This window comes from Dermochelys coriacea, chromosome 2 (assembly GCF_009764565.3).
Source record: "Dermochelys coriacea isolate rDerCor1 chromosome 2, rDerCor1.pri.v4, whole genome shotgun sequence".
NCBI lineage: Eukaryota > Metazoa > Chordata > Testudines > Dermochelyidae > Dermochelys > Dermochelys coriacea.
The window spans coordinates 73,374,208-73,387,304 of NC_050069.1; the positions used below are offsets into that span (position 1 = coordinate 73,374,208).

The 13,097-nt window shown below is 38.0% G+C and overlaps 1 protein-coding gene across 2 annotated transcripts in view; it reads right to left on the reverse strand.

The window, feature by feature from the left end:
* SNTG1 (syntrophin gamma 1) overlaps nucleotides 1-13,097 on the reverse strand; it is a 578,088-nt gene that overhangs the window by 50,828 nt on the left and 514,163 nt on the right. For both annotated transcript variants that reach the window (XM_043507881.1, XM_038390970.2), the window contains exon 16: nucleotides 7,735-7,827. In XM_043507881.1, coding sequence (XP_043363816.1) covers nucleotides 7,735-7,827 — 93 coding nt within the window. The remainder of the gene's footprint in view (nucleotides 1-7,734; nucleotides 7,828-13,097) is intronic.

Genomic DNA, 13,097 nt, shown 5'->3' on the forward strand with positions numbered 1-13,097 from the left:
CTTCGTTTGACCCTTTGACCGCACTCCTGTCCCTGATATTTTATTAGTTGTCCCCTGGAATTTTTTGGGTATCTAGGTCCTGTGGATCCCCCTTTTAGGCTGGGGGGGATCCTTTAGTGGTGGACGGGCTTTGCCCGCTCACTTCCTGGATCCCAATAAGACTACTTTTCTATAGCCATCTGGCCTTGCCCTGTCACATATTCTCTCCCTCTGTTCAACACCATAGAGTTGGGCAACTTGGGACGGCAGGCAGTATGCTCATGACAGACCATCAGCATTGCCATGGTGGCATCCAGCCCTGTGCCGTATGTGGAACTGGAATGGTTGGAGGGATAAGAACCACTTGGTGACCCTTGCATTTTTTTCCTTATTCCACTGCATCCACTGGAGGGGTGCATGGTCCGTCACAAGAGTAAATCGCTGGCCTAAGAGGTAATAACGCAGTGTCTCCATAGCCCATTTGACAGCAAGGCTTTCTCTCTCAACTACTGCGTATTTCTGTTTTCTTGGGAAAAGCTTTCTGATTAGCTGGAGGATCAGGTGTTCCTCTTCTCCCACCATTTGCGACAGAACTGCTCCCAACCCGACCTCAGAAGTGTCTGTTTGTAAAATAAATTCCCTGTTAAAGTCTGGGGCTATGAGTATGGGGTCATTACAGAGGGCCGTCCTAAGGTCTGTAAATGCCCCCTCTGCTGCGTCGGTCCACTTTACCATGTCTAGACCTCGGGCCTTCACTAGGTCTGTTAGGGGACTTGCCTAGTGGCGAAGTGGAGAATAAACCATCGGTAGTAGCCTACCATGCCTAGGAATGCACGAACCTGCTTCTTTTGGGTCAGTCGGGACCAGTTTTGAATTGCCTCTAGCTTATTCATTTGGGGCTTCACTATGCCCCTTCCCACAATATATCCCAGATACCTAGCCTCTGCTAGCCCTATGGCACATTTAGCGGGATTAGCAGTGAGGCCAGTCCGCCTTAAGGTGCGCAGTACTGCCTCAACTTTCTCCAAGTGGGTTTCCCAGACTGGCGTATGGATGGTGACATCATCTAGGTATGCAGCTGCATAATTAGTATGGGGGCACAGCAGCTTATCCATGAGGTGCTGGAATGTGGCTGGGGCCCCATGTAGCTCAAAAGGGAGGACGGTGTACTGGAATAGCCCGTCCGGGGTGGAGAATGCTGTCTTTTCTTTAGCTTCTTTGGTCAGAGGAATCTGCCAGTACCATTTTGTCAGATCCAGTGTAGTCAAGAATCGGGCACTACCCAGTTGGTCAACCAGTTCATCGATGCGTGATATGGGGTATGCATCAAACTGGGATATTTCATTCAGTTGGCGAAAATCATTACAGAATCTCATGGTACCGTCAGGTATAGGCACTAGAACAATTGGACTGGACCACTGACTGTAAGATTCTTCAATAACCCCTAATTCTAACATTTTCTTTACTTCGGCCTTGATTTCCTCTCTTTTGGCTGCTGGGATTTGGTAGGGTCTCAATGTTACCTTGGCTCCGGGGATCGTGCGATAGGTCCACGGCTTCAGGTGTCCCAATCAACCTAGCCTTCTCCCTGCCTTCTGGAAAGTTCTTAATTGGCCCTAGGTGTCTTAATTGACCTGGAGCAGCTGCTATTTCACTTATCCTGGTACCAGGGATTTGTTTAGCCTGGAGCTAATATATCTATCTCCCACTACTTTTCTATAGCCATCTGGTCTTGCCCCGTCACATGTTCCTTATTTATCTTGTAGAGCCATCATAATGCTACTTGGTTGTTTACAGAACTGTTTTGGTAGGTAATTGATATTTTCCTGTAAATTTGGAAGAATCGGGTTTAACTAGCAAGTCTGTTCATTCAAATCTAAATAGCTTGTTTGTAGAGCAACTTAAACTGTCAAAAAGACAAACTGTTGTTGGCTCTGTTTTTCAACTGTCAGCTAGGGAATGAATGAAAGAAAGCAGGAGAGGTTTAAGAGAGAGAAATGATATGATTTGAATCAACACTGTTTTAATCACTTCACACTATGGATTTATTTTAAATAGCACAGTTTAAATAGGTTCCATATTTATGTAAGTTTTTGCACAGATTCAGAAAAATGTTTTCTAGATATTTTTATTGAAATATGACGTGATCAAGTTTAAATAGGGTCAATACAGACGAAAATGTATATCACTGAGTTAGGGCTACAATTGAAACATTACTGCTCATTAAATGATACTAGACAATGTAGCAATCCATGGAGATTTTTTATGCTTTTTTGGCTTGGAAGTGTAAATTTACACAGAGACTTGCTTACATGTAAACACACACATAAGTATTGCTAGTGACTTTCGTCTTTGTCACATTTGTGAAATTTAGCCCATTATTTGGCCATCATATTGAATAAAATGTATTAATCTACAAAAAAATCAAGTAATTAAACAATGGGAAGTGTGATAATTTGGGATTAAGGTTGTAAGGAAACAAAACTATTGAAATGCTGCTATCTTGTTTAAATAATTTAACTGTCAATACAACTGGATAAGTCTCCACTAATGAACTGGAGAACTATTAATCATACTGGTCCAGATTCTCAGACCCTTACTCACACTGATGTGCAGTTATTCCATGAATAATCCAATTGATTTCAATAGGACTATTTGCTTGAGTGACTACTCACCATTGTAAGTAAGGGGTGAATAATCTGTCGTATGTAATGGAAAGATTTCACAATTTCATGGTGACCATGGGATCTAAAGTAGTTTTCACATTTCAAAGAGGCAGATTAGTAGGGCACAAATGAGGATTTACAGGGTCCCTATGCAGCAGAATATAGAAGCGGGCTTCCCAAGTGTGCTGAAAAGATGACACCTGAGTAGAATGAAGGGAAAAGGACATGTGATCTAAGAAACATTAATGTGCTACAAATTAAAAGCCAAACTTGTCATGAGAACTACTGTGTATTTTTACAAATAGATAATTAAAGATGAAATCTTTAAGATTCTACAAACTTGTTTAGAAATTGCTAATCTGATTCTTATAGAGCAAGTTTACTTCAAGAAAGATTACTGGGCATATTCATTAAAAGCCTAATCACATACTCACCTTGATCTTCCAAATGTACCTTGAAAGTACAATGCATAAAAGGGCAATAAGAGAGGTACAGTGATCTAGCAAGGAGAAGTTGAAGTTCTGATAAAAAAAAATCCTTAAACTCAGGGCTGTGGCAGCAAACTCATAGGAATGTTTAAATTCAGCAATAATTATACCTAGGGATTTGGTTGTTTAATCTACACATAACACAAAGTTTTGCCCTGCACAATGACTTTTTGAGAGGCCTATTTACACCTTGTGCAACTCCAATTATTTGATGGGGTTATCACATTATATGAAAAGATAGGGCAGAATTTAGCCCTTTTTTCTGCAGCTAAGGTTTGACTTCACATAATTCTTGATCCTTGCCGGACATACATTATTACGTTTTCTATGTAGATCCCACACTAATTTCCTAATCTGTAACACTGTCTCATCAGCCATCAGTGATCTTGTTTTCTGAGTTTGCTAATATATACAGTGTGTTTTTTAATTCCTGTTGGCTGGTTTCTCATCAGTTTTTATTACATATTATTTATATATGTAGCACCAACAGCGGGATTGGTTATGAAATTTTACCACTGGCAAAATTGCAAATGGGTAGGAAATTCATAAGCACAGATGTGCATTGAAATTCACCAGTTTATCTATCTATCTATCTAGCTAGCTAGCTTTGGTCTTGAAGCATAGTACAAATCTTGATGCAAGAAGGAAATCGGTTATCTCAAACAGACTATTAGATTAAATGAACGCCCTGTTCAGGCACACATAACAGCCATTATGCATTTAAGAGCCAGGCCAACTCCAGAGTTATTTTAATACACAAGTTTAAGTGTTGCTTTTTAAAAAAGAACTCATTTCCCATTCAGGCAAACACCCACTGACTTAAATGGATGTTTGTCTGACTAGGGTCCAAGTAAAAATGGAATAAGGAACTCTGAATTTGTTTCTTGTTATTAATCTTTTGGAGAAAACATCATAGCACCTTTAACTTTATAACCAGAGAATGATCAGATATAGGCAAAAGGGAAAGTGCTGGAATTTTAACTAGGGGAGCTGAAGCAGGCTGTCCCTTGGAGCTACTCTAGGTTCTGATGCTGCAAACTAGGGAGGGATGGAGGCAGCCATCTCCTCTGAAGATGTGGCAGGTAGAAGAGTGGGCTATCCAGGTACCCAACCATGAAATACTCTGAAAGAAGGAGGAGGATTGGCAGCTGCCCCTAAAGAAGTGGGCTCAGTACAGTGCTAAAAGGATGAAATTTAATGGCCTATGATATACAGGTCAGATTAGATGTTTTAATGGTCCCTTCTGGCCTTAAAGTCTATGAATATTTGAAAGGGGTTTGCATGCCAATCCACATCCAAGAAGATGACATATCTGGGAGGGAGAGGGAGATTGAAAATGAAAATGACAAAGGGATGTGAGCCTGGGTCTGCTTGGTGGAAACGGAATCAAATGACTTGTATGTGTTAGCAGAAGCAAAACTGGGACAAGCATATGCCAACAGGTGCATATATATCCTTTCATATCTGCGTTTTTGGCTGGTAGTGAAACATCCAAATGAACTCAAGTATCTGTGATAGGTTCTCTTGTGAAAGGTTCTCATAGCTCTTGTCTGAAGTTGAATTTAATTTCTTTTTGAAATAATATTTTAATTAAAAATCAACAAAAGTCAAGTATTCTTTAAATTATTAATATCCTTGTGCCAAAATAAAAGAAAAATATATTGGAAAAAGTATTTTTCCTCAGTGCAGTTGTCATTAATGAACACATCTAGTGACAATTGGAGCAGTACAAGGAATTTTGTAAAAATCCTAATTTAAAAAAAATTACAATTTACATTTTTATAGGAGAAGTTTTTTTAGTTTAGTTTCATTCACATTGCTGCCCTGCATACTAATCTCTGCTTTGCGTTGTTTCCATCTGCATCCTTCGTGCCTAGCCAAAGCTCATTTGAACGCTCCAGCAAAATGAATTTATCAGTAGGCAGAGATATAATAGTTTAACTTAAATCATCTTTCCAAAATTATCCTGAAAAATTATAAACACTGGCTCAAAACTGAGTCACCTGATCTCACCTTAATAATTAAAGGCTGAGCAAATTCAACTCATGAAATTTTGCCTCTTTTCTGCATGGGGAATGTCTATGAATAGATTGTGATTTCCTTAAGTTTATTCATTATTCAAATTCACCTGACACATTTTTAATGAGATTCAACACCATTTTTAATCCTATGGATATATTGTGAACAGTTCACTTGGCGTATCTGAGCTTGTGTCAGCTAACTAGAGATGGGTCACACAAGCTACATGATATTCTTTGTGTTCTCTGGTTGGATGAATATCTCTCTTAGCAGGTGGAAGTTCTGGAGCTCTAAATCTCTCAATAATTTCGGGAGAAGGTGCAGATACATAGAATTATGGAATTTCAGAAATTTCACTCTCTCATCTACTCAGGCCTTTTTCAAGGGATTCTTTCTAGAATAATTTGGCTCCTGTAAAATGTATTTACTGGGTGCAGAGGTTACTGCGAATATTTTCTCACTATATTCATGTAAAGACATTTTCTGTACATGTGCGATTCTAGTTGTGAAGGGTACTGTCAGATTATTGTCTAATCATTTAACTGCCTAGGTCACATGCCAGGGCATGGAAAATCTCTTAGGATACTGGTCTCCTTGTGGTGTTAAGCAGTGTTCCATCCAGACCCAATACACCAAGAGCACTACATTTACTAGCTGGCAATTTTCTGTCATTCTCCCGCAGTCATTGTTACAAAATGTGTGTGTGTGTGTGTGTTCATTGTTGTAGCAGCAAAAGTAGTGGCACCCTCTCTTTAGGCTACACCTAGCAGTCTTATATGCTTTATTGTCCAGATGCTGGCTTGGGCCCTAGCACTGCAGCTTTGGGACTGTATAAGCTGAAGAACTCTGAGTAATAGCTGGGCTAGCAAGTGAACCTGCAGCCGTATATATCCCAGCTTCAGTCAAGGTTATAAAAACACAAGAAGGTTGTGTGGCAGTTCCATCTGTCAACATTTGTCAAGATCTGCTGGCCTTTTTTCTGGGCCTATTTTTTCCACCATCTGGCTCAAGCGCTCTGACAACTGCCATTCAGAGATAAGCAAATCAGTTCACCTTGGTCACACTTATAGATAGCAGGAAGATCCTATCCATCACCTTCCTGCTTTGGGCCCTCATTCTTCCTTTGCTACTTCTGCCCCCATTCCCAGACACTACTGTGAGGAGTTACCCCTTTGCTTGGTGACTCTTACTTCCTAGTGCTTTCCTTTCTTCCTTTGCATGTGGCCCGATGGGGTGGGGTGGGGTGAGAGGTACACAGGTTCACATATGATTTACTGTGCCACACTTGGATGTGGACATGTGCTTGGCTTTAAAATTCCCCACCAAACCATAGTCTCAGAATCCTGTCAAAACACTGGTCAAGCAGGAAACGGTAATGACAGCAGATTGCTGTGGCTACTCCTGCAGGACCACTCTTTGCCTCATCCAGCCTCATACTGTTGCTAGGGCTATTGTTTTTGGGCTCATTATCCCTTTCTGATTCTCTCCCTTCTCCTCTCCCCTCCCCTCTCCTACCTCCTCCTCTGACATTCCCAAACCCACAAAACAATTACAAACAAAATGTACAAATGCTCATACAAAGCACATTTAAAACTCACTATCTCGAAGTCTTAACATGTGTTGTGAGGATTCATGTGAGCAAAACTCAACTGATTTGATGTGCATGGAAAGTGAACACAAAAGGTACACTTGGATGGACCAAAGTACATTAATTCCTTAATTCAAGCTAATAGTAAAGGAAAGATACTCATAGTATTTTGTGCAGCTCTATGAGAACTTGATCCAAAGTGCACTGAAGTCAGTCAAAAGACTCCATCTGACTTCAGTGGGCTTTGGATCAGGCCAATAATAATCATAATGTGAAAACTGATGATAATGAAACAACTTGTCTGTCAAAACAAATTACTCGCCTGAGGTGACTGAGTGAGTAGATTTTTTTAAGGCTGGGTGGGAATATTACAAGACATACAGACAGTGGCTGAATCCAGTGGCTGCTGTCTGCTCCTTTTTAGGTGGCTGATGTACCTGTGTTATCCTGATGGGAAAGCCAGAAGAGGTACACACTTTGATCAAGATATTTGTGTGATGACTTTTTGTATTATAAAATTACAAACACTACACATATAAATATGAAATAATACAGATTTGAAATTGCAATAATAATCATACTTTCTACTAGTGCAATGGGAGATGGGGAATGATGGGTTTTCTCTGAGGAATTTCTGTGCCACTATGGATTCCTACAGGATGATTTTGCTTTAAAATTTGATGGAAACCAGGCAACACCACGAGAATGACATCAACCTGTATCCATATCCTGTTAAATTATAGTATGAGGATTTGACACTTGACCAGGGTTGACACTGGCTTCTCTGTAACAACTGCATTACAGATTGCAACATCCCATATCATTCAGAAACAACCCCTCAGGATTACAAAAAAGTACAAGGGATTTGACATATGATGGCCGACCAAAATACTGAAAGAATACATTTCAAGGATGGCTTAACTCTCCATCTCAAAACATAATACTTGGAAGAAGAATATTAATACCATATTGGATGCAGGTCTCAGATCTTTACCTTTGTGGCAGCATCAAAACAGACAAAACCCATGCCGAAGTCAATAGTAAGCCCCATAAGATGACTCTCCAAAACACAGGCATATGTCTTGCACTGCAAAAATCAGAAAACACAGTTACTATACTAAGTAGCACTGCACTTGTCTGTTAGCTCCAGTAAATTCTTTTTGTTTGCTCCAATGCACACATCTCAAAATTATTGTCAGAGAAAGGATTGCGTATATATATTAGGTCAATTTCATCCCAATTGTAGCTCAAACTAGTGGATTTATACCAGAGAGGAAATTGTGCCTTTAGAAAGAGCCTTTAATTTTATTTTGAAAAAACAAAACCAAAAACATAATTCAACAGTAATTTTAATGGATTACTGTAGCAACTGATAAAAAGAAAGTCTCATTTTATAGCCAGATTTTCAATGATTTTAGAAGATAAAACAGAGTACCATCACTAAACCTTCTTATATCCAGATTTAGAATAAATAACTGTGTTTGCAAAGAAAATCTGTTTGAGATGCTGTTTGCTTCTTTGTTATCTGCTCAACCTCAGTGGTACAATATGGTGAAACAGAATTTATGCAATCAAAAGAGAACTTTCAGTGTCGACTAGCAGAAAATATGTAGCTCTAACCATAAGCTTTTATGAAAAAACCTTGCCATTTTAAGTGGCATTCGTTCTTTGGTTTCTTTTTTTAAGAACAAGGCATTTTGATATATGACATGAGAAATCAATTAGTGACATTTTCTTGATCAAACTGAGCTCTCTACTTCAGCAGGCTTCAGGTTCGTAATGGCAAGCTTGCAATGTTCAACACAAATTCTGTTTTCCCTTGTCAAAAATATTTAATTATGTCAAAATCTGATGCACCAAAGTGCTTTAAAAGACCATGTTTCACACAGCTGCATCACAAGGGAAATGTTTATAGGAATTATACTTTTCAGATTAAAGTCAGAGACAATTAAATTCCCCAAAATCTTTGAGCTGAAGACCTTAAGCAAGAGCACAGATTGAAGGATTTTTCATTTTCGTCCAGTTCATGGATGTTAATACAATGTGCACACTGTATCACAGGACTGAATATTAAGTATTAATATTGACGTAAGTCAGTTATTGTTGTATTATTTCTATGAAGACACTTATTTCTATGGAACTGTGACTATCAATGAATCTTAAATAAATAGCATTTATTAAAATTTCTCTTTACCAAGAAACACTCCACCAAAACACTATCTTATTTTTCTCATGGTGCTGGCTTCAGAACTACCCCAGGTGTGGACACCATAGGTAAATTCCTGGCCCCACTGAAGTTAATTGGAACATCTTTATTATTGTTTCATGAGGTTTTTTTTACAATTCTAAGACTTTTGCCCCAAAATGTAAAAGCATAGGAGTTGTGGATGTTCAGAGCTTCCAATAGCGAGGCCATATTTAGTTAGGTGTCTGAATATGGATTTAGGGGTTTACTTTGAGAAACCCTGGCTTGGAAATGTTGACCTCATTGTCGCCTTAAATATAGAAACTTAGGATAGAATTTTCAAAAGTGATCAGTGTTGGCCTAACTCTGATGACAATGGGAGTTTTATCATTTACTTCAGGAGGAGCAGAGTTAGGCTGACGCTGACTATTTTTGAAAATCTTACCTTTAATATTTTAGTAGTTATATGTGTCCTGGTGTATTATTGCATCTTTAGACAATTTGCATTGAAATATGTTATATAGCAGGAAACCTGACAATGACAAACACAGAGTAATTTTCATAGTACAAATACAATAAAGTCAAGAGCTAGGGTATTTGATGGTTGTGGAAAATATGCATTGCAGATATTCATATCACATCTTTTTGGCATTTTTGTTACTGTAAATGCCATTGATTCACATGAATGAAGTGCTATTTCAACATTAACATTGTACCACATAAGGAGCACCCTAATACACACACACACACACACACACTCACACACACACTCTTACTCTTATTTATTTACAGCTATGAACAGGATGGCTTTACTTTTTGAAGCACACTTAAATGGGCAGCCCCCTGAAGACAAGGACCACAAACTACATCTTCTTTGTGGAAAAGTTCTTCTGCTCTAAAAAGATGAACCATGTACACCTGCTTCTTAAATTGCAAGAAACATTTATTACTTGATATATTATTCTAGGATTTGAACACAGACATTTTGAAAACTTTAAGCTAAGTACACTTTGTGGAACTGAAATAATTGCATCTTGTTTAGTTAATATGCTGGCTGATATACAGGTGCACTATTTTTCTCTCCAGGATAGAATATGGTGATGGCTGCATCAAGACACATACCATAGTTTTCAGAGTAGCAGCCGTGTTAGTCTGTATTCGCAAAAAGAAAAGGAGTACTGTGGCACCTTAGAGAATAACAAATTTATTAGAGCATAAGCTTTCGTGAGCTACAGCTCACTTCATCGGATGCATGAAGTGAGCTGTAGCTCACGAAAGCTTATGCTCTAATAAATTTGTTAGTCTCTAAGGTGCCACAAGTACTCCTTTTCTTTATACCATAGTTGTTAAACTGTACAAGCACATCACATAATTCAAGTCTTTCAGCTTCAAATATGCAGACTTCTAGCACCTAAACTAAAGTAAAATCTCCATTAGTTGTCATTAGGCAGATATGAATTTTTTCTGCCAGTCACTAGACAGAGTGAGAGAAAAGACAGAGCAGTTCTAGTTCCTTCCTGTAGGGAGAAGTTGTACACACACACTTCAACTATTTGACCATGCAAAATGTGAACTGTCATTTATTTTGATGTGGTCCCATTCATTAAAAAGGTTAACTAATGCTATGTTAAGAAAACTCCCACTTTTATTCAAAAATCAGGGTTTCATTTTGTAGGTTTACCTTCATATTTTATTTGTTGTTGTGTTTTCAGACGTGAGAGGCAGTTTTCACTGCAAATGTATTGTAAAAATGCTATTATATTATAAACATTAAATCTTTTTCCCATGGGTCAAATATGGGGGGTGAGAGGGGAGGTGATTTTGGCTTTGGCAACATTTCATCCCATTGAAGGAAAAAAATGGGTTCACATTTATAAAGTAGCACATTTCACACTAGATCAGATTTATGAATTCCCAAATATTGAAAATCTCTCAGGTTTTGCATGCAAAGCAAAAATTGGTAGTAACAGAGTTCTATTATTAACTCACTATAACATGTATAAAAAAACAACTGCTTTATTTACATCGCTCCAGCTACCTTAAGTAAACATTAACACTACACTGAGGACTAAAATTTGTCAAAAAGACAATATCTCAGACTGGGAATAACAGTGTGCTCTAACTGAGCTGACCTCCTATTCCAACAGCATAATCAGCAACTCCACCCATATGGAAGAACAGCCTCAATCTATCACTTCAGCCTAAGGTTTCCATTCTTTTTTTTTACTCCTAGAAATCTTGCAGAGGTATCTAAAACACAATTAGCAGAGTAAAAACAAACAAACATAAAAACAGGTAAAATTTATAATGGCCTTTGACCAAATGAGACTTTTAAGGTCTGTGAGACAGGGGCCACCTTCTGTTCTGTGTTTGTAGAGCAGCGAGCATAATGTGGTCCTGATCCAGGATAATTAGGGCTCACAGGCACCATGGTAATACAAATAATAATCCTAAGTAATAATTCATTATTATTAAATTGTTGCAGTGAGTTTGGAATATATACTATAGGATAAAGGTAAACTAGTTAACTCTATTTATTCTGGATGTCTTCTCATATTGAATTTCTCTGCTATCTTTAATTCAGCTCCTCCTTCATGAACTTGCAGAGAATAAAATGAAGAATACTACCCAAGTGCATGGATAATGCCAAAGTTATTACAGCTTTAAGGAAAACCCTTAAAGATGTACTAAAAACTATAACAAACCATTGAATGATTTCACATTGATTGTTGGTTTCCTACACAAAAACATGAAACCTTGTCAAAAATGTATCCCAAATAAACAACCACAAAATATTTCCTCTTTCAGTCCCAGTGCACTCCCACAGTATGGAATCTTAAGCTGGGTCCATGAATAATTCAGGAGCTCAGCTCCAGAAGATGATGGCCCAAAGCACTATGTTCCTTAGACCCTACTCCCTCAGTTCACACTACAGTTCCAAGGAGGTGTTTAAATTATGGAAGGTGTGATGTGCTGTGAGCATATTGTAAGCTATTTCTGAAGCTTGGAGAACCTGAAAACACTTGGGTTATAGGTTCAAGAATCAATTCAGACTTTAAAATTCAACTTTTCAAGCACAGAACTTCCATGGGGGCAAACTTTAAAATGTAATCACAAGATAGGCTACACAATAATACTCATCTTCTGGAGTGAACAGCTAACATAAAAACAAGAACAATAGGAAGAAAGCACATAAAGGAAGCCCATAAAGCAAGGAATGCAACATTTGACATAAAATAGTAGAGACTTCAAGAAAGACTGTCAGCCGCATTCAGTTGACTTCAGTTAATTTGAACACTACTATAAATACTGCAGATGTCTTGGGTTCTTCTCACACTTAAAAAAAATGCTATAAGACAACAGGGAAAAGGATTTTCCCCCACTATCTATGTGACTTCTGTTTTTTCTTTAATTATCTAATTATACGCATGGATGTTCCTTATTGCTCTATAGAAAACAAATTAACTATAACATACTCTACAATGGCACCTCTACAGTATTCTAAATTGCATGACAGGTTAATGGCAAAGTGCTATCAGCTTTATTGTTTATTTGTCTTCCTGAAATCTTATTTTTTCCTAAAGGAAGTTTGTTCTTTACTTGTGTGTCAGAAGCTGCAGAAGCTATGAACTTGGGTCCCAGGTCAGCAAGGTACCTATATGGGACTCATGAGTAGTCCCATTGACTTCAGTATTTCTCACATGCTAGAAGTGCAGCAAGTGCTTAAGTACCTTGCTGAATTGTGGTCTTAACCAGGTTTATTTTTAAATAACTATATTTGTAATAAACTCTATGGACTGTATATTTTGCTGTTGTAAATTGGGATAGCTCCACTGACTTCTATGGAGATATGTTAATTTATACCAGCAGAGAAATTGTGCCAATAAGTGTGACTACAGTAGAGTCCAGCCTACATTTTGATGATATTTTTAAAATGAAAAATTAACAAAACCCTAAATTTAATTAAAATGTAAAAAAATATGGATGGCTCAGATGGAGAAATATCTGCATATACGTGGGTTTGCATTCAAAGTGAATTGTATATGCAAATAAGACACTGAATGCAGTTACCCATTTGCTTGTGATGCGACTTCATAGGGACTTGATTTTAAATATCAATATAATTATTATTTGAGAGTGTCCGTTTATATTTTCTGATCACCCATCCATGA